Raw genomic sequence first — 23,533 nt, forward strand, 5'->3', positions numbered from 1 at the left:
AAACTGTGCAGTGAAATGAGGAAAAAAGAGTTTTTAAGAGAGAAAGTCAGACATCATTGAATCCCTGTCACAGAAAGCACTGCTATCCATAAGCAGAGCCTCTAATCACTACCTGCAGGCACATCTCTCAAAGTCCCAACACAGTGAAACTATTTTACTATAACCACTGGCTATTCTAGTGTCTGAGCAAACTTTTTACTGTCTGTCTTTCCCTTAGCACACTCTTTCCATCCTAGACGAATCATATTTTTTCACAGGTATTGCTTTTGCTTTATGAATGTAACTCATCACTGGGAAATATTCTTGAACTCAAGCGAGTATTAAATTCTGGGAGGAGTGACGATTAACTGCCCAGATATCCACTGGCTCCAAGGAAAAATGATAGCAAGACCTCTAGGCACCTACTGCTCGGAAATGCCCCGTCAAAAACAAATAGATAAACACACCTTGTTTTGTGTACAATAGCCAAGGATACAGCTGTGCATATTTGGGCATGTGTACATCATCAAAATAGGACAGTTCTTATGACATTGTACAACAATAATTGCTATTTTTACATTGTTCTGAGGTGTAGGTTTTGGGGTTGGGGTAGACGTTATTAAAACACAATGTAATGGGTAATTTATTATATAATGTAAATAATTGCCATCAATTTCAGACTGTAGCTGTATCCCTTCTAGCAACCATGTACAACCTTTTTAAAAAGGTGTTTGGTAAAATGTAAATGGGTTTTATTTTTGCAGTTGGAATTTGTAATTTTATTTATATTTTATTTGGTACACTTTGCTAGCACTGGTTTGGACACCATGTTGGCCTCAGAGCTGCCATAGTTCTTCAGGGCTCAGATTCAACAAGGTGCAACAAGGAATCATTTCCCAGAGAGTTTTTTTCTATGACAATTTATTTCAAATATGCTATGACAATACATTCCATTTACATACAGTCGAAGTCAGAATTATTAGCCCCCTGAATTATTAGCCCCCCTGATTATTTTTTTCTGCGTTTTCTGTTTAATGGAGAGAAGATTTTTTTACACATTTTTAAACATAATAGTTTTAATAACTTATCTCAAACAACTGATTTATTTTATCTTTGTCATGATGACAGTAAATAGTATTTGACTAGATATTTTTCAAGACACTTCTATACAGCTTAAAGTGACATTTAAAGACTTAACTAGGTTAATTAGGTTAACTAGGCAGGTTAGGATAATTAGGCAAGTTATTGTATAACAATGGTTTGTCTTTGTTCTGTAAACTATCGGAAAAAAAATTACCTAAAGGGGCTAATAATTTTGTCCTTAAAATGGTGTTTAAAAAATTTAAAACTTCTTTTATTCTAGTCGAAATAAAACAATAAGACTTTCTCCAGAAGAAAAAATATTATTCTTCCTCTTCCAAAATTAATTTTCTTCATCATTTGGAAAATATATTTAAAAAGAAAAAAATTCAACGGGGGGCTAAAAATTCTGACTCATATTTTTCATATTTCATATTTTCATATCATATTTTTATCTCACATAAATAAAATATATGCAACACTTTAAAATATTGCAAAAATGTCTGTTTGCACATATATTTTTTCAACCATTGGAATACATATAGCTAAAATATATTAGCCATAATTTTATACTGTACATGTGTTCATATATGGCCATATATGAAGATATGGACATAAACTGTATATTTATATATAATAATATCTAATATATTTATACAACATTTTTTTTTTACATATTTGAAATCCAAAAATAGCATACGTCATATGTAGGTAATTTCCAAATATTTGTATGCTTCCAATTCTTCTGTATGGGATAAGTCTCTTTTTCCATCACATCTAAATTGTATGCAATTGGATTGAGACACTGAGACTGTGGAGGCCATTTGAGTAATAGTGAACTCGCTGTCATGTTCTAGAAATGAGTTTGAGATTATCTGAGCTGTGTGACATGTTGCTTTATCTTGCTGAAAATAGCTATTTCAACATGGTCATATAGAGATGGGCATGGAGAGCAACAAAACTCAGGAATTCAAAGTGTCCAAAGAAAAAAAATCTCCAACATCATTCCACTATCAGTATGCTTGAAATGTTCATACAAAGCAAGATTGATCTATGTTTGTGATCAAGCCAAATTCTGACCCAACAATCCTATTTGCTTCAATGTCATATGTGTATTAAGAGATATTATCCTGCACACCTCGATTGTAATGAGTGTATTATGAAGTTAAAGGCATGCCTTACCCCAAAATTACAATTCTGTCATCGTTTAGTCAGCCTTTACTTGTTTTCAAAAAACAGTTTGATGTTTTTTGTTCTCTTAAAACCAAACAAAGATATTTTGAAGAATGTTCAACACAGGCTTATATATTTCTGGAGTTCGCGGATTATTTAGCCAGAAGTATGTATGGCTGCATTTCATCCTTGAAACAAACGCTATGTGGCAGTATGATGTCGTTCCTTTTCACACTTACCAGCTGACCGATTACCGTCATATGGATGTTATTCAGTCAGTCAGTCAGTCAACAGTGGCCTCTGGTGGATTAATGCGAGAGAAAAAAGCAAAAAAAAAAGCCTGTGGTGCATTCACGAAAGCAAAAACTGTAGAAAGAAAATGTACCTCCTGCAAAGTATTTTGCGCTTTCCGAAAAAGTATATAGCGGTACGTTTTCAGAACGAGAATGTTGGAAACCTGTAACCATTACCACCCATAGTAGGAAAAATAAATACCATGTAAACCATTGGTTACAGGCTTCTATCATTTTTATTTTCTTTGTGTTTAACAGAACGAAAAAAAACTCAAACTCGTTTTGGAACAAGTCAAGATTGAGTAAATAATGACAGAATAATTTTTTTTTGGTTGAAATATGTCTTTAATATTGCTGCTTTATCCACAAAATTATAATAAAAAAAAAAAAACTAGCCTGGTAACTATACACTGACAACTTGCCAAAAGCCATTTTGGCCCACAGAATTAAAACTGATTATACTTTTTTTTCTGACCATTCTCTATAAATCCCTGAGATGCTCATCCAAAAATATCTTAGTTTCAGCACTTTCTAAAATACTCAAAAATGACCAGCCTGTCTGGCACCAGATTCAGAGTCCATTAAATAACCTTCTTTCTCATTCTAATTCTCTTATATTGTAAATACTGCCGCCTCTTCTGAAAAAGCAGTGTGGCAGAGCTGATTTCAAACTTGACTTCTGCTGCTATTTAAAATGTGCCAACTACTTAACAGCCACTCTAGCCTTTTCTATACTAAATACTTAATCAAACAGATTAATCTAAGACTTTGTGTTCTTTATTGATTTAACAACAGTAGGTTAATAAAAGCACACAGTTCTGTATGTGCCTCAGCATGTGTGTGTGTATATATATATGTGTGTGAATACTAGCTTGTGTCCACGCATGCATGTGAGTTTTTATGTGTGTGTAGAAGCTCAGCTTGGAATCTTTGAAGTCTTATTAAAGCTCTTTAATGAGGCAGGATGAGATGAGTGGCAATTAGGGTCGTCCTCTTACACTCTCTTGCATATAAAGATGTACAAACACAACGAGATCAGAGAGATCCAACCTTCATACTTTCTCCAAACCAGAAAATTCCACTTCCTTCAGTGAACTGAACATTTTGGTCTCCTGATATATTTTTACAGTTGTTATCTGTCATGGTCACACACTCTTCATTGTGCTGGTGTTTATCTTTGGTAATCGGGTCGCTGCAGCTCAGCGGCTGGTGTAATGTGCTGGTAATCTGCAGGTTGTGGGTTTGTGTTCCAGAACATTCTGAGCTGCCCTTGAGCAAACCACTTAACTCAATTCACAGCCCAGCTGTTGCTACCTGATAGATGTTACTCTCACGTGTGGCTAATCACACCATGGTCAAATACCAATCAGAATATGCTGGCTAATTTTTTTAACATAATTTCTTTTTTAATCTTTGTTGCAGATAAATATCTTGGAAACATGTTGCTAAGTTACGGACGGACCCTTAGCATGTCATTTACAGCCGAGCTGGAGGAGCTGTTGCCCAGAAGTGTGACTGTGAGGCTGGAGGGCTCTGGGATGTCAGTTTCTGCTGATTTATACACTCAACAGGAGCCTTATTCACAGCTGGAAAAGACACCCATTAACTCCTTTTCTCTCAGGTGTGTGTGAAAAAAGTAATTGTTATGAGTGTTGTTTGCTCATACAGGACAGATTATTAGAGTACAAGGTAAAATGGATTCATGACCTGGAATGGATTGTATAGATACATACTGCAGCACCATTGTTCATGTATCACAGTAAACAATTTTGTGTTTGATAGACGTCTAATACACATCTAAACGCACACAGCTTGGAAAAGACAGGGCTAAACTTGGGCTGTCAGTGAAAATTTTAAAGAAACATATTGCAAACGTCAGAAATTTGAGTCTAATAGATGTTTTACAGATAAACAAATGCAAAACAATTTGATCCCAGCTGTTATTAATCAATCCATTCTTGTTTAAATAGAATTTATGAGGAGCTCTTTTTTTGTTGTTGACAGAAATGACAGATATAACTTTATAATAAGGTAAATTAACTTATTGTCCTTAATTTTGTTATCAATAAATTTGATTAGAGTTTATTCCATATTGTGTGTATATACCCAGCAAACAATTTTGTGTTTAATAGACATCTAATAGACATCTAATAGACATATAAACACAGCTCGGCTGATACAAGGCTGAACTTGGGTTGCCAGTGGGAAAAAAAAAAAAAAAATATATATATATATATATATATATATATATATATATATATATATATATATATATATATATATATATATATATACACAGTTGAAGTCTGAGAATTATTATCCCCCTTGAATTATTAGCCCCACTGTTTATTTTTTACCTTAATTTCTGTTTAATGGAGTCAAAACATTTTCAACACATTTCTGTCAAAAGTTGGAGGTCAGGAAAGGTTTTTTAAATCTTTGTAAATTGTTATTGCACTATGAAATAGCTGTTCAAAAGTAGAATATAATTTATTTTAATAATTTAATCCAGTGATTTTAATGATGAGTAATCAGCTTCAGTACTCCAGTCTTCAAAGTCATATGGTCCGTCAAAAATTTGTCTAATAATAATAATAATAATTATTATTATTATTATTATTATTGTTGTTGTTGTTGTTTTGTTGTTGTTGTTGTTATTATTATTATTATTATTATTATTATTATTATTATTATTATTATTATTATTATTATTAAAAACAATAATGACTGGAGTAATAATTTTATTTAAAACTACATACAATAAGAAAGCAGTTATTTACAATTTTAATAAATATTAAGTATAATGCTGCTTATCTTGCTTATTGGTTAAGTCCACCCTTGATGTGTTGTCATTCATTTCAGTTTATGTGATGACTAGTCTAGTTCTGGCCTATTCTTAGAAGTCTATTAGATTTTTACTGATAACCTAAATTTTGCCTTGTTTTAGCCAGGAGGACTATGTTTAGATGTCTGTTAGACATCTCTTAGACACCTTTTAAAAACAAACAAACAAAAAATGCTTGCTGGTATCATGCCTATTTAAAATGAACCGCCTTGTTGTTTTCCTTATTTGTAAGTCTGTGTCTTCTAAATTATTAATTGTAATTGCTAAAAACATTTCACACAAATCAGAGAAGTGGACAAGTATAATTAAAAGTGGAAAAAAGAGAAACTGACAAGCAAGTAACAAATTATTCCAAAAAAGCACACCCTCCAAAGCAAAGAAACTCAAACTTTAGATAAAGCATAGAATAGAGTGTACAATTTACACAGTGGTCATTGCAAACTGTTTGTGTTGTTGGTTAAGATCTTCATTATGTTCCAGAATAAATATACAAGCTTTCATTAGTGAAAAGGCCAGATTTATAGCAGGACTGAGCTTTATGCTTAAAGTATATTAGTTGTTCCCATGAAAGTGCAAGAGTTGTTATTTTCTTCTTGCAGTGCTGCTAAAAGCTGGATATTACAGCAATTACTACACCGTTTCCAACTGTATTTACCTCTGACAGCTTGTGAATTGATCACCACAACAGTATCTTAATACGAGGTGGAAGCAGGTTATGTTATAGGCTGAATTGCTTTAAATGGGATTTTTTTTGTGCTTACGTAAGAAGGTTTTACAGCAATAACTGACTATTGAGGCCCTATTGAGGGTTGTGTGAACAACATGAAAAAGATTACAAAACAATGATGGAGTCACGACACTTGTGTACATGTGACATTATGCACAAGCCACTTTATTTGAAAATGTTTTCCGCTAAGCTGAAGCCTTTTATTTTCATAGAAGCTTTTTACTTTTGCACTGATTGTTTTGACGGGTAGGCTACTTTCTTGCCAGAGTGACGAGTAAATGCATGTATTTTCTCGTGACTCATTCATACAGAGGAACATTCTTTATTTGGTTTATCTTAAATTGACTAGGCCTAGCGTACCTTAATGAAGAGCTTGGCATAAATAAACAAGTCTGATGTGTGTGCTGTTTTCTCTAGAAAAACACCAGCTTTGTATTATAGCAGAAAATGACAGTTTTCACTATTATTTCTCTGCTTTCTGCTCTCCAGGTTAACAGAGAAGGACGTTAATCCATCTGTATCATCATTTGAGTTTCTCCGCATGCTTTACAATCTGACAGCTCTACATATCAGCAATGCAGGAGGCCAGAACTGTAAGTCAATGTTCATATACAGCATTTTCCTACTCTGCCTGATGCTTTGTGTGAATTTTAGTATTAACTTTCTTTAAACTTGAACAATCTGTGAAGTAAAAAAAAAAAAAAAAAACTGGTGTCATTATTCTCCTCAAAGTTCAGCAGTGGCATTTTAAGTAACTTAAACTAGTAAAGTTATTAGAATTAACAAATTACATTCAACAGACCATGAATTACCCCCAATAACTCTAAATAAGTCTTTTCATAGCAAATGTATTGTTTTAAAGTTGTATAATAATTCAATTTCTGTGCTGAAAAATCACAAAGAGAAATTAATGTGGACCAATACAAACAGCGTGAAGTCAAAAAAGCTTTTTGCACAAATATGATTGTGATAATTAGTACACATAAAAGGGGACCTTTTTTATAAAAACAAATTTTAAAATGGGTTTAAACATATCTGTGTGTCAACAGTGTGTGAAGAGTCTGCACCAATAGCCTAGTGGTTAAGTGCGTTGACTAGGGATGTAACGGTATCAGAATTTCACGGTACGGTAATACCTCGGTATGAATGTCACGGTACGGTATTTATTGAATCATTTACAGGAAAAAAAAAACTTTTGAAAATACTCCCAAAAAAGTGCCAAAAGTGTCAATGACATACAAATTAGCCATCTATCTGTTAGCTTTGAAACAGGAACTTCAATTTTAATAACAAAAAATTATTAAACCATGTAAAAAAATAAAGTTTCAATTTAGTATTGTTAAAAACTCATCACATTTAACATTTAATCACTCACTTAGATAGAGATGGGTTTAAAGGAAAATTATCATATAACTATAATCTGGTAAAAGCTGGTATCTCTGAATATTTACAATGTCCCCTGCAACAGAAAAAAACCCTCTCATTTGGGACTGAGGATTCTGGGACAAGAGAGATATGACTTGGCCCATGTTGACAGCAGTGGGGTAACGTTGTGCATTGTCTTTCCCCCACTTGAGAGGACAAACCATGAGTGAGATAGAGATCTCTTTGCGGTACAAGTCAATGTCTGCATCAATCTGAACAGTGTGCTGTGTTTCTGCAGTCCCCATGACTGTTATTAGTCGTATTCCCCAACTTGCAGGCACGTGCACACATAGGGCTCAACCTGTGCAGTGCACATGCCCTTTTTAGTCTTGGATAGAAAATGCCCTTCCAAAACGATCAAAAGTGCCCCCGCGACGCGACACAACCTCCGTCCAGTCCAGCCCTTCAGTAGGCGCGCGATAACACCTCTCTTGAGTATGCGCGCTCAACCCCCCCTCGGCGCTTTACAATACGCGCGCCACAACACAGCTGATCAGAACGCGCGCGACAGCACCGCTATTCAGCACGCGTGCGGCGACAACACCCGCTTTAGGTTCGATCATTTCCATCTTTTTTTCATCTCCGCTACTAGCAGCACACTCCATTTCCGCATTACTGGATCTGTAGCGACAACAGACCGCAAAGGATTATGGCCACGCCGGGGCTGATGGGAAATGAAGTTCCAGCTACCTCCCGTTCGCTTCATTCGCCTGAGCAAATTTTCTCAGAAGACCTATAGTTTTACCGAGTCATGCGACTTCGGTAATATCGAAAAAATTTAATATTGCGGTATGACGGTATTTACAATACCGTTACATCCCTAGCGTTGACATATAGCACTGTGGTGCTCACGGCAACCGGAGTTCGATTCCCGGCTTGAGGTCCTTTGCTGACCCTTTGCCTCTCTCTGCACCCAATACTTTCCTGTCTGTAACCGTCAGGGCTCTATTTTGACGGTCCATGCGCAGAGCGCAAAACGCAGGGCGCAAACGCTTTCAGGGCGTGTCAGGACGCGTTTTTTGCTAATTTAAGGACGGGAAATCTCCCTTGCGCCGCGGCGCATGTTCTAAAAGGGTTGAGTTTATTTTCTCAATGAGTTATAGGTGTGTTTTGAGAATAAACCAATTAGAATCTCATCTCCCATTCTCTTTAAGAGTCAGCTGCTTCGTGCCAAGACGGCATTCGCTTTTTACAGGACGCAAAGTAAGTCTAAGTGGAAAAAATGAGCATTTCACAAGCAAACAGTTAACAGTTAACATTTTTTTAACAGAAAACTGTTAAACAGAGCATCTACTGCGTGAGAATGAGAGATAATGGATCACTTTCACTTTCGCTCTTGGATAGGGAAACCTTTACGCACAGACATCAATTAGTCTATAAATAAATATTTTTGTTTGTTAAGCGCAAATATTTGTTTCAAAACTATTTCTAAATTCAGTTCTAATTTCCAGCAAACGAATAAATGAATAATAATAGCAAAATGTGCTCAAAAACCTGAGTTATATCCTAAAACACATGCTGTGCCCCATATGGTCTAAAACCTGACAGGTGGGCAAATCTAAGCTTGTTTTAATAAAACAAATATAAATATGGATATAATAAATAATACTGCTAATAATTATAGCATTATACAAAAGCAAATTGTTATGAATTAACTGAAAAAGCCTCCCGAGATGAAGAAGACATAAAAGCAGTGATTTTTCATATTTATGTAGGCTAGAAAATAATGTTTTGTAATATTTTAATCCTTTATATTTATATCTTATATCTATTCTTATTATATACTATATATATCCTTAATATTTACTTTTTTTCATATGTAAAGATATTTCCCTATTGCTCTCTTGTGCGTATTAAGCAGTGCATAAGCGAGGCACAACTCTGCGCCGGAGTTTAGACTGGGTTAGTTTTGGTCTAATGAAAAATCTATTATAGTTTCTCAAAATAGCAACGCGTCAGCGGTCCGCCTCAAAACGCCTTCCTTTTTAGACCAGAACGCCTATCGGCGCAAAAATGAGTGCTAATGCATTTGCTATTTAAAAAGCGTAGCGCAACGCCTCAAAACGACTCTTGCGCCAAGCTGAAACTACCAAAAGACTACTGCGCCACGCCTTGCGCCACACTGCGCCGGGTGTATGATAGGGCCCTTACTGTCCTTTCAAAATAAAGGTGAAAAACCCCTAAAAAATTATTATAAAAAAAAACAGTGTGCGAATATAGCCAGACTATAATGTTAAGATTGATTAATTCTATTTATAATTACACTTAAGAAAAACAGTCTAAAGAAACACTTTGATTGACATTTTCCTCTTGTACATGTCATCATGTCATCAGGTCTAAAGTCCAGCACAGAGCAGATAGTTGTGCGCCTCGCTTACACATTGCTAAAACAAGCAGGATTTACAGCAATTTGCTAATTTTTTTACAAATGAAAATAATTTAAATATTAATTATTACAAAAGTTATTACTTTCCACATAAACATAAAAACCAATGCCTCCATGCCCCTGTTACTTATGACAACTTGCTTTTGTATAATGTTATATTATTATTATTATTATTATTATTATTTATATGCATATTTATATTTGCTTTATTAAAAACAAGCTTAGATTTGTCCGCTTGTCAGGTTTTGGACCATATGAGCCACAGCACGTGTGTTTATATATAACTCTGAAATTAAAACTGAATTTCGAGTTTTAAAACAAATTTTTGCACTATTTATGTAGGCTAATGGATGTCTTCAACGAAGTGCGTTCAACACGTTTCCTTATCCAGGAAATTGAGAAAAAGAAAGTAAAAGTAAAGGTCGATTGGAGGAGGCTTATTCTTTAACCTCGCTGCAGATGGTCTGTTTAACTGTTTTCTGGCTAGTGAAGCTTTCAGTTTTTTCACTTACAAAGTCTGCCATGTAATAGCAAATGCACCATGGCATGACGCAACTGACTCTTAAAGGGAATGGGAGATGAGACTTTATTGGTTTGTTCTTAAAACACACCAATAACTCATTAAGAGAATAAGCACAATTGTTAGACCACCTGTTAGACCATGCGCCACGACTCAAAGCGTATTTTTCGGTCCTTAAAACAGCAAAAGCCCTTAATGCTTTTTAACTACGTCATATAGTACATATACAGTAGGTGTTTTAACCTCATTGGTTAAAACACATATAGACTATGAACATTTCCATATGAATGTGTGCTTACAAATTTGAACAATATCTCAATATCTTAAGCATGCAAACATCAGGCAGCCACTTGGCTGTTTCTGAGCTGACCCCAGACCAGTGAAATGGTCCACAAAGAAATAGAACATACACACTCAAGTTTCCTACCCAAGGCTCAGCAACTCAAAATCAAGGCTCAGCTCAAATTCAACTCTCAGCAGTCTTATCAAAACTGGTTAAAAACTGGTACAATCTACATCCATACTGGCAGCTTACATACAAAAGAATTAACTTTAATAGATTAACACATAAAATGGCACATAACTCAGGTAACAGTTTCTAACTCTTCAAGAGTCCAGGGCTGCGTTTCCCAAAAGCATCGTAAGCCTAAGAAGTTCGTAGAAATGATCTACGAGTGCTCTGGAGTAATCGTAAAGCCTTAAGTGCATCGTAAGGAGACAGAGTTTTGAGGGCACCTGCTGGACAACCGGCAAATTGCACCTACAATTTACTTCTCTTCAAAGTCATTATTCATTTTATTTGTACGTATATCTCTATTCATTTATATTTTCTACACATTACACAATTCAATATACAAATAATAATAATTAATAATTAGGCTAAACTTTTCAAAAATAAATGTAAGAGCTTATTTATTTATTTATTTATTTACTTATTTATTTATTTTGATGTGAGATAAGCAATTTTTGATAAAGAAATTGATAAATAATTCTACTTAATTAAGGTTTCATATAAATATCGAAAATGATGCTGATGTCATTTCCGGCAAGGACTGTTAGAATTAGTTTTATGCGAGATTGGAGCAAGACAGTGTTTTTACAGTACGACATTTCCAGTTAATTTATGTTTTTAAACTGGCTCAAAAATATATTTTTTTTATGTTATTCGAGTTGAATATACATTCACACAAGTAGAAGAAGAATTATATGGATTGCTATAACATGTGCAACAATAACGAGCCATTCTATAGCGTGACATTTCAGCACTTAACAAACGGATAGCGACTCCTAAGTTGCACTTAAAGCTGGGCTACGTGCAATTGTGTTAAGTGCATTTTTGGGAAACGCACGTGAAACAATAACGAACGTTCGCAAAATGACTCGTAGAAAACGCTCTTAAGTGCTAAGATCAATCGTTATCGGGAAACGCAGCCCAGGTCTACTCAAGAGGTCTCCATGACCTCTGACCTGGCTGGGTATCCTTATGAAAACAAATCAACTGGTATACAGAAAAAGCAATGACACTGCAGTGGGATGACACTAAGGTCATCCTATAGTCTTAAACATTCAGCTTTATTTATAAGCATAAAGGCATAAGAATTTATTTGTGTTACTCCATCCTGGAGCGCATATCCATCAGAAAACCCACACCATCAAAACTTACCCCACACTAAAATCTCACAACACACAATATGTTTGTAAGGCAACCTTATTCTTAGTATTCCTAGTTTAAGTTAAAAGAGGTGATATTGTGTGTGTGTTTGCGCAGAGATTGGCACAGAAATTAGACTAAAATGCAATCATTGCAAACTAAAAGAAATGGATTTAGCCTGCCGATAGGAACATGCTTCTCAGAGTTGGCAAAATGGACTGTACTGTAATCAGTGATCGATTAGAAGTCTAGAGGAGCCTGCAAGTTTTGTCGAACCCCTCCATGCTTTCCTGGCTTGTTATTCTTGTAGTGATTGCATTTTATTTTTCAATGATTTCCATGCTCTTTAGACAGAATTGCAAAATAACATCATTGAGACACGTGCAGCGATGGGCCTAATCAACATGCCAAGTGGAAAGCATCACCCACTGGAGAACAATATTGCTGAGTGTTTTTCATTCTGGCATTATTTTGGCTGCTTACTGGTTTAAATGTGAATTACCATAGGCTGTTTCCTCTTTAATACATTAATCATTTTAAAAAAAAAGTTTTCATTTTCGTCCTGGAAAGTATAGAGGTTGTAAATGAAAAACATTAGCATGAGTAAATTTTATGTTTATTATATTATTTTTTATAATATTATTTATTTATTTATTTATCTATCTATCTATCTATCTATCTATCTATCTATCTATCTATCTATCTATCTATCTATCTATCTATCTATCTATCTATCTATCTATCTATCTATCTATCTATCTATCTATCTATCTATCTATCTATTTATTTATGTATTGTTTTTTTATTAACATATTATTGACTCCTGATAAATGGTTGTTTTTCATAGTAGCATGTTTAATTTTTTGCAGTTTTCTATAGGATTTTTTTATTAATTTGTATAATAATAATGATAATAATAACAATAATAATTGTTATTTATTTATTTTTTAACAATATATTTAGAGACAGAAGAAATTAACATATATTAATTGTTGTTGCTTGTATTATTGTTTTTTGCTATTATCTTTATTATTTATAGAAACATTGTAGTACGAATTAACAAAAACTTATAAACAATACATTAATTATTCATTTATTCATTCATTTTCTTGTCGGCTTAGTCCCTTTATTATTAATCCGGGGTCGCCACAGCGGAATGAACCTCCAACTTATCCAGCCAGTTTTTATGCAGTGGATGCCCTTCCAGCTGCAACCCATCTCTGGGAAACATCCACAAACATCCACCATTAATTTGTCTACACCAATAGCCTAGTGGTTAAATGCGCTGACATATAGGCCCAATTCCAATTCTACCCCTTAGCCCTTCCCCTTGTCCCAATTCTCTTTAGCTTGAAGGCTAAGGGGAAGGGGTAGATACCCTTCGAACGAAAATTTTTCAGGACCACACTCGAAACCAGAGGGTAAGAAACTTTCCCAGAATACACCAGCCCCAACGGCAGGATAGTTGCACCCGGAAGTAAGGAGATCCACAAATTACAATTTTTTTGTCATTATTATGTATTTTTACTACAAACAAACAAGCACATGTTTAATATATTCATAAATGCATTTGTGTTTCACCATTATGTTTACCGTTACCATGAAAAAACACTAAAATAAAAGCCGCTAAATTTCCCGATCTATAATCCATAATAACAACTCCTGTATAGTAGTCCCACAACATTCTAACACTCGATGACACTCAAATCCTGTGAGAAAAGTCTAGTGGCTGGGAATGAGCTTTTACAGTGTCTGCTATAATGTTAATGTTGTTTTTGGTGCGTTTACATAGATGAATAAGGCCTCTGTGTAAATGTGCAGTATAGTTACGATCTTAGTGCCACATTAGATCAGAATCATAACATGATATATGCCTTTAGTGATTCCTGAAGATAAATACAAGAAAATAGCACAACTGGAATAACTACAGCAGTCGCCATTGTCCGATCTCAAATTAAGCATCTGCTCCTTATGCTTGTCTGTTTGTCCTTCACTATTCCATCACAATAAAAGATGAAACCCCTAAAAAATTATAGTTGTTTATATTATTATTTATTTATTAATTTCTGTTTGAAGTATTTGGTTTTGTTCAAAGAAAAAAAGGGTGTCACGATGGTGCAGAGGGCCATTTTTTTTATTTTTGTGTGGAGTTTGCATGTTCTCCCTGTGTGTTGGCATGGGTTTCCTCTGGAAACTCCAGTTCCCCTACAGTTCAAAAAGATGTGCTCTAAGTGAATTGAATAAACTAAATTGGCCATAGTGTATGTATGTGAATGCAAGAGTGTATGGGTGTTTCCCAGTGTTGGGTTGTGGCTGAAAGGGCATCCACTGCGTAAAACATGTACTGGAAAATAATAATTATAAAAATTAATAAAGTGACTAAACTGAAAAGAGAAAGAAAGAAAGAAAGAAAAAAGAAAGAGAAAGAAAGAAAGAAAGAAAGAAAGAAATAAAGAAAGATAGATGTGCATAATTGCCATAGAAAAAAGTAAAACTCAATAAGTTCAAGTTTAATCAGGAGCAAAATCAAAGCACTGAACATCATTACTCAGCAGACAGTAGTTGTAGAAAAAGAGAAAACTAGTATAAGAGAAACCTAAACTATTTTCATACCTACCAAACTGCACTTATTAACACATGCAGTTTGAATTCAGCAGCGTGTGTGAGTGTGAAACAAACAGCTTGATTCGGTGTGATTGAGTAGAGGAACCCCATTGTGAATACATTTTCACTCTGTGTCTCTCTGTGGTCTGTTTTCTTCATCAAAGGAAGTAAATTACAGCTTACCAAAGAGCATAATTATTCCTCCACCGCATCCTGTGCTGACAGGTACTCTTATTGATTCTGCTGCACTAAAATACGTGCATGAGTTTTAACTGCTCTCCTGGGGCCTCATGTACGAAGACTTGCGTTGAAATCATACTAAAACAATGCATACAGTACGCACAAAACTGTAATGTGTGTACGCAGTAAAAAACTCAGATGTATGAAACACTTCGTACGCCGAATCCCACGCATATCCTCTTTGTACATCCGAATTAACTTGAAACTGAGCGCACGTAAACAAGCGCAAAACCCCTCCCTGCCTCCTCCCTAGTATGAATATGCTAATGACTCTACTTTGGTGAAACCAAACGAAGAAGCAATGGCAAAATCAAGCAAAAGGAGAAAGGTGTTTTTTAAAAGTTTGTCCTCCGCAATTAATAAAAAAAGAAAAAAATAGAGTGAGAGAGCTGACGTTGGTAGTGGTGTCTCGTTGGACACCTTGTTGGAATAGAGTAATTAAGTGATAGTCGAGCGATTATCAGCAGCACGAGTGGCATGGCTCTTGAAACGCATGGCCACATTTTTTGACTATCATTCATAAATCCGGTTCGAATCCAGCATTTGACGAACTTATTTTTCATTTTTTCCCATTACATATCAGTGCGTACGCAGCACTGATACACTGTAAAAAAAAAATCGTAAAAAAAAGGTCAAATGACTGGCAGCTACGGCTGCCAAACAAAAACCATAAAATTACGGTAAAATTTCTTTGTTTAAATAAAGTACAAAAAATATTAAATCTACAGATATTTTCATTAACATATTTACAGAAAAACACTGTTTTTTTACAGACTTTTCCTAGATTATTACGATCAAATCCATTTAATAAAGTAACACAATAAGAGTTTTACAGAGAAAAACTGTTATTTTACAGACTTTTCCTAGAATATTATGATTGAACACCATCAATAAAGTGACTGCACTAAAAGTTCAAGAAAAAACAATGTTATTTAATTTTTTTTTACAATTAAACGCCTTTAATAAAATGCCAAAACATGCTCATGGTCGTAATTTAACAGTTTTATTTTGGATCAAAAAAGTTTGGAAAAAACATCAAACGAGATACAAGTGATTAAACTTCTCACAACTATAACATTACATTTTATTGAATAGTATTACTTTAAAACATGTAGAGGTTTAAGTTGTATTAAATGATTCAGTTCCAAATCTTAAATGAAATGGAACTGTAACGTGGAGGGGACGCTGACAAAGAAGTGCAGATTCAAATGCAGGTGTATTACACAGAGATGGTCAGGCAAGCAAGTCAACACAGGGGCAAACTGCATACAGATGTATGCAGTGAATCCAGAGTCATGGTCAATTAACAAGCAAATGATCAGTCCTGGCAGCAAACAACTTAAACAATTAACAAACAAAGCAAGGCAAAAGAAGAAAAACGCGTCATAATGTTCACAGTAACAGTATAACAAGACTAAGCAATTGGTGCGTGCGTCTGTGCTGCTTTTAAAGTGCATGTAATCAGTTCATAACAGTCCTCCGACTGTGTGTGTGCAGTCAGCGGAATCTGGAACAGGTGTATGTGAGCACTCTTAGCGTGTTACTTTATTAAATGGATTTGATAGTAATAATCTTGGAAAAGTCTTTAAAATAACATTGTTTCTCTGTAAACATTTTAATGAGTATATCTGTAGATTTATTATTTTTTGCATTTTTTTTCAACAAAGAAATTTTACCTTAATTTTATGGTTTTTGTTTGGCAGCCGTAGCTGCCAGTCATTTGACCTTTTTTACGATTTATTTTTATTTTTTTACAGAGCAAGTAATTACAATTTATTACTTTAATTTTACGTAATTTTAAATGTACTTAAAAAACAGGAAAAAACACTGTAAATAATACATCAATTTTTTTGTAAAAAAACAGACAAATTGCTGTAATTTGTCATTACTTATATAGTACATAAAATAACATTCAAGCTGTTAATTTACAGATATTGTTTGTAATTTTTACGAACTTTTGAATATAATTTAAAATAACAGAAAAAATACTGTATAAATAATACTGTAATTTCCCTGTATAAAAACCACAAATGTCAGTAATTTGTCTTTAATAATAAAGTACCTAAAATAAAAGTCCAACGGTTAATTTAGAGAGATTGGTTGTCATTTTACTAAGTTTTGAATATAATATGAAATGACAAAAAATTACTGTAAAAAATGTAAGAATATTTTCTGTAAAAATACGTTGTTTTTTTTTACAGTGTACTTGAGGTCCCTGCTCTGCTATAATGTACACATTATAATCAGTATGTACTGTATATAAACACACACACATGCAAAAGGCATCTCCAATAAGAATGAATATATTTTTGTTTCAAATTATAACAAAATGGGCAAAAAAAAAAATATTAGCAAACAAATATACAGTTTTTAAATGGCACCTGTTTTAGCCCTTTTTTACAAGATGTAAGATATGCCTTTGGTGTCTCCAGAATGTGTCTATAAAGTTTCAGCTCAAGATACCCATTAGACTATTTATTATAGCCTCCGGAATCTGCCTATTTTGGTGTCTGAGTATACTGTAGTTGTTTTTGTAGCCTGTGGCTTTAAATGCAAATGAGCTGCTTTTCCCCGCTCACTATTGAAATGGTGATATGTTTACACAGTATATACACAGTGATACCAAAAGTATTTAGACCCCTATAAATTTTTTACTCTTTGTTTTATTGCAGCTATTTGATGAAATCATTTAAGTTCATATTTCTTCTCTTTAGTGTACACACAGCACCTGGGGCTCCTGCAGGATTTTATTCAATTCAGGACCGCCCGTCCACTTTCGATGGCTGTTATTTCAGTATTCAAACATTAAATCATGAATGCATCGAGTAAAATAAAAACAAATATTTTTTTATAATTTAGAAAAATTCTGCTCTTCTTATCTTTGTATTTTTATCATTTTATTTTTGTTTTGTTTTTTTATTTTATTGTCTTCATCATTTAAGCTTTAGACAAATTTTTGCTTGACATTTTAGAAAATATTTTGCGTAGCTACCCAGTATGTATTAAAGATCACAGAGAACAAAAAAAAAAAAAAAAACACAGAAACATGTTAAATGGCCCCATAAATGTCCAACTTATATTTAACTGAATCGTAAAAAGAAATGGTGAAAATTGCTCATTTTATTTTTATGAAACATTTTAATTATTTATTTTTATTTTATTTTTATTTTTTTTGTAAAAACAATACCGACATTTAAGAATCCATATTTATTTTATTTATTTATTTATTTGACTTGTTTACCGGTTTATATATAGGCTATAATTTAACTCATACAACAGTACCTTGGACAGCTACAGTGCCACTAAAGCTTTCAAACAAAAGTTCAAAAAAAGTCAAGTTCAGCAAGTACGGTTGTCTCCATGCAGAGGAATCCAGGCAGAGAACGGTTTGTAATCGTGACATTCCAGGCTCAGTGGAGAAACAACCGTAACCGTACCGAAGCGTTCTTAGAATGATTTGGCACCATAGTGGAAATAATAATCAATTTAAATTATGTCACAAATAAATAATAAATAAAAATCAGCAGTTCCTAAGTATTCCTTTGCTGTGACACTCATATGATTAACTCGGGTGCTTTGGGAAACTTCTTCTTAACTACCACTGTAACAAAAAAACTAGACAAATAACAACTATGTCTGTATTGCGGAACATAATTTTGTACATAATATTTCTGTACAGTTTTCGAATGCGACTCTTTAAAATATATTTATATATTTTTTTTAAATGTATACACCCTGAAATAAATTTCCAAATGTATTTTGTTATTTAAAGATTGCATTTTAATGTACAGAATTTCTTTACCACATATTTAACATTTTAGACAGAAAGAAAAAAGACAGTTTTTTTTTCCTTCATTTTTTTCCTGCATGAGCTGTTCAAAGAACACATAAACATTAGTCATCCGGGCCATGTCCTGATCTGAAAGTTGAGAAGTTGAGATGTGAGGACTTCAAGACCCCGGGGAAAGAATGAGTCGAAGTGAGAGAAATTTGATCTGTGTACAGTCTCCCTCTATCACTATTTATGAGGCAATGTGGATCTCTGGGAGAAACAAAGATCTACTCACCTTCACCGTGTTCCACCTCTCCCCGCTCAGTCCTTATTGATTAATTCATTCCTTGTTCATTTATTCATATGGTGATCAAAGATTCTATGTGCTTGCGCCCAGTGGTCCTGATGTCTGTCTGTATGTAAGCAAAGGTGAGAGAGGGGAGCTTTAGCAGGCAGGCTAGCAAAGCTACATCGTGACGGCAATTACAAGTGGACGGGACACCCAGATTTCACATTCAGCGGAGCTCCAAAATCCATCACAACAGCTGAATCACTCTCTGCTTTCAAAAACATACACACAACTCTTTCACAAGAACTCGGCTTAGTTATTACGCATGATGTTTCTTACTCTTTAAAAAATATATATTTTCAGTACTGTTCAGCAGCTTTGGATTGGTAAAACTTTAGAAAGAAGTTTAAGGTAACATGAAAAGTTTTAATTATTTACGTTGTAAAATATGTTTTTTAATATATATCATATTTTAAAACACTTTGTTAGTAAGGTGAACTTTTATTCATTCTATCTTCAGTGCCAGTAGCAACTCAATGTAATAACTGCATGTAATATAAAAACTGTCATATGACCAGTGGTGGAGAGAGTACTGAAAAATCATACTCAAGTAAAAGTACCATTACTTGCCCAAAAAATGTAGTGCAAATAGAGTAAACCTTCCTTCATTAGGTCCTTTGTTCATTAATTTATTTGTTCATTTATTAGTTCCTTCCTTTCTTCCTTAGTTTGTTCAGTCCTTCCTTGAAACCTTCATTTATTTGATCCTTCCTTTATTCCTCCCTTTATTCGTTGGCTCATTCATTTGTTCGTTCCTTCTTTCCTTCCTTCCTTCCTTGCTTAGTTTGTTCAGTCCTATTTTGAATCCTTTCTTTATTTATTTGATCCTTCATTCATCCCTTAATTCGTTTGCTCATTCATTTGTTTGTTTGTTCTTATTTTCTTTCTTTTTTTCATTAGGTCCTTTGTTCATTCATTCATTTGTTTATTTTTCCGTTCCTTCCTTCCTTCCTTCCTTAGTTTGTTTAGTCCTTCCTTGAAACCTTCCTTCATTTATTTGGTCCTTCCTTCATTCCTCTCTTCAATTTTTCATTCACTCACTCATTCGCTTGTTCATTCAGATTTTTGTTCCTTCCTTCAATAGGTCATTTGTTCAATTATTTATTTGTTCTTTTCTTCTTCTTCCCTTATTCCTTCCTTCCTTCCTTGCTTAGTTTGTTCAGTCCTTTCTTGAATCCTTCCTTCGTTTTTGATCCTTTTTTTCCTCCCTTCATTTGTTCGCTCATTCATTTGTTCGGTCGTTAAGATTTTTGTTCCTTCCTTCATTAGGTCTTTTGTTCATTCATTCATTCGTTCATTTGTTCCTTCCTTTCTTCCTTCCTTCCTTCCTTCCTTCCTTCCTTCCTTCCATCCTTAGTTTGTTTAGTCTTTCCTTAAATCCTTTCTTTATTTATTTGGTCCTTCTGTCATTCCTCCCTTCATTCGTTCACTCATTCATTCTTTCAGATTTTTGTTTCTTCCTTCATTAGGTCTTTTGTTCATTCATTCGTTCGTTCATTTGTTTAGTCCTTCCTTGAATCCTTCCTTCATTTACTTGGTCCTTCCTTCGTTCCTCCCTTTATTCGTTCGCTCATTCATTTGTTTGTTCGTTCATATTTTGTTCCTTCCTTCATTAGGTCTTTTGTTCATTCATTCGTTCATTCATTTAGTTCTTCCATTCCTTGTTCAGTCCTTCCTTTATTCTGCCCTTCCTTCCATTCTTTATTTGTTCCATTTAGGGATTGTTTAAGGCTGTTTAGTGATTTCACTCATCATACAGTCGACATCCTTCATCTTCTCATCAGTGACGGTCAATGCGTGTAAAGATTTTGGACTTCTTGCAGATTTTTAATGCTTTCAAAAGGTTTGCTGCATTTATAAAGAGCCCATGTCTTGAGGGAGTTCAATATGATGTAATTTACTTTCTATGTGATTTGATTGGACAGGAATCACAGGACTGATTTTTCTACTCAGCCAATCATAGACAAGAAAAAATAAAGTAGTGACTGCAGGCTTTTGGAAAGTAATGGAGTAAAAGTACCGATACAGCACTAAAAATGTACTCAAGAAAAAGTAAAAGTACACAATAATAAATCTACTTAGTAAATTACAATTCCTGAAAAAAACTACTCAATTACAGTAATCTGAGTATTTGTAATTTGTTACTTTACACTACTGCATATGACCCTTCAAAGGTTTTTTCTAAGAAGCTGATTTTGAATCTTATTGTGCACTAGTGTGGATGTTATTATGCATTGTTGTTATTTCTGTTATTGTCATTGTTTTTGTGTGTGAACAACAATCAACCATTATGAATAGTAGTGTATTTATGTATTGTATTATTTATAAGTAGGTTCTACAGATATTGTTGTATTTTTATTTTTCTTGCTTGCAGACACATCTCAACTCTCCAGAGTAAGCCTGGAATCTGCAGTCCAGAAGGCCTATCATCCAGATGTGCTCCCTCATGCTCTGTGGGTGGAGGTGTGCTCTTGTCCCGCAGGATTCGCAGGCCAGTTCTGTCAACTCTGTGCTCCCGGATTCACCAGGGAGACCCCTGATGGTGGACCCTTCTCCCCTTGTGTACCTTGCAATTGCAATCAGCATGGGACCTGCCACCCGGAGACAGGTTGGGAGTGTGTTTATTTGTTTGTTTGCATGCAGTCAGTCTAGGCAACGTCTGTGTGTGATCTATGCCAAGGAAATGTCATTCTATCACAGTATGATACACACTAGGAATTTTCAGAAGTGGCTACCGCATTTAAATATAAATGTGTATTCTGTAAATTATAGTTTTTTTCTGTCAAGTGTATGAAGCACAGATTGCTCCCAAAATTTCATCAATTGACAATTTTGTATCTCCAGCCATGTCTAAAAGTAATGTTGCTGACCAAAAGCTTGTTATAGTCAACTATAAGTGAACTGCTATCGACAGCCGTGTTGCTTTTTGTTTTGTTTGGATGGTGGCTTCTCTCTACTTATCATAAGCATCACTGAAACTTCTTTCCAATTGATCAGCTTTATGCAGTTAATATTTTGGTATGAGAGTTTATAGGGCCCCCATTATGGATATTATCAATCTTAGTATTATATTTATAGTATTGTTTATTTTGATTTATTTAAATTACCTGTCATACCATTAGTAACACAGCTGTAAGTAATGTAAAACATCTGAGCTGAATTTTAAATCTGCAAGTGCACCATATGTAAAGCTTTTGTCTCTCAAAATGAAAGAGTTGACTCAGAGTCGTTAAAAAGAGTTATATTTCAAATGGATCTTAAGCCATTTTGTTCTGGCGTCTGAATAAAACATTGCCCGCCCACAAGGAAACCTTATTAATAATGAGTGTTCTTAACTAGTAATGGGTGTTCCTTGGGCATTGAGACATGAGACACAGGCCAATCATAAAACATTAGGGTCCCTATCAGACAACCGGCGCAATAAGGCTTAACACGTGTTTGGTGCGATGTTGTTGACCAGCACAATTCAAACCTTTTTACATTTTTGTGCCACATTGTTTAAATAGCAAATTCATTTTCACCACCTTTTGGACTCATGGGTGTGCTGGTCTAAAATGGAGATGTGTTAAGGCGCATTGGTGCGTCGCTATTTTGAGGAACTGAAATAGACTGTGCCATTGACCATCAAAAAGCTAGTCTAAAGTCCAGCGCAGAGCGCTTTAGTTATGTGCCCATGCGGGTCTAAACATTTACACATTGCTTAATATACAGATGATGTACAACAATACACAAATATTTTTACATATGAAAAAATAATAAAGGATAAAAATGTTACCAAAATTATGATTTTCCACATAAATATAAAAACCACCACCTCTATGCCTTCTTCTTCTAGGGGCTTTTTCACTTTATTCATGACAATTTGCATTGTATAATATTATTATTATTAGCAGTATTATTTATTATATGCATATTTATATTTGTTTTAATAAAAACAAATTTAGATTTATCCACCTGTCAGGTTTTAGAGATATGCATGTATACATACATGTATTCATGTATACATTTCCTCCATTTGCTTTGCCTACGAAAGTAAAGTAGTAAAAGTAAAGTAAAGAGAAAGTAAAGAAGTTGAATGGAGGAGGCTCGTTCTTTATCCTCGAGCTACAGATGGTAATTGTTTTCTCGCTAGTGAAGCGTTCAGCTTTTCCACTTACAAAGTCCGCCATGTAAATAGCAAATGCGCCATGGCACGACACAGCTGACTCTAATAGAGAATGAGAGACACACTCATAACTGGATTCAGACATGTCCTTGTGTTTTTGCGCCATACACTTTAGACTTTGCGCCCAGATTGTTAAAACAGAGCCCTAGGTCATCAGAGCAATCAACTCAAATTTGTGTAATGCAAAGGAAGAGTTTGGAGAAATGTGACTCTTTTTTTAAGTCACTGAGCATACAGGGTAAAAATAAAGGCATATTAAAATGCAACAGAGGTGTTTTTTGACCTTGCATGTAAATCCGTCTGTTGTTGAGGACTCTCAAACCC

General features: G+C 34.4%; 1 protein-coding gene across 2 annotated transcripts in view; it reads left to right on the top strand.

Moving 5' to 3' along the window:
• Window positions 1–23,533, top strand: part of lamc3 (laminin, gamma 3) — a 225,036-nt gene that overhangs the window by 151,169 nt on the left and 50,334 nt on the right. For both annotated transcript variants that reach the window (XM_087253657.1, XM_087253656.1), the window contains 3 exons: window positions 3,948–4,146; window positions 6,587–6,690; window positions 21,419–21,652. In XM_087253657.1, coding sequence (XP_087109783.1) covers window positions 3,965–4,146; window positions 6,587–6,690; window positions 21,419–21,652 — 520 coding nt within the window. In that variant the 5' untranslated portion in view covers window positions 3,948–3,964. The remainder of the gene's footprint in view (window positions 1–3,947; window positions 4,147–6,586; window positions 6,691–21,418; window positions 21,653–23,533) is intronic.

The sequence above is a fragment of the Danio rerio genome, chromosome 5, assembly GCF_052040795.2.
Source record: "Danio rerio strain M-AB ecotype USA chromosome 5, GRCz13ab, whole genome shotgun sequence".
In the NCBI taxonomy this organism is placed as follows: domain Eukaryota; kingdom Metazoa; phylum Chordata; class Actinopteri; order Cypriniformes; family Danionidae; genus Danio; species Danio rerio.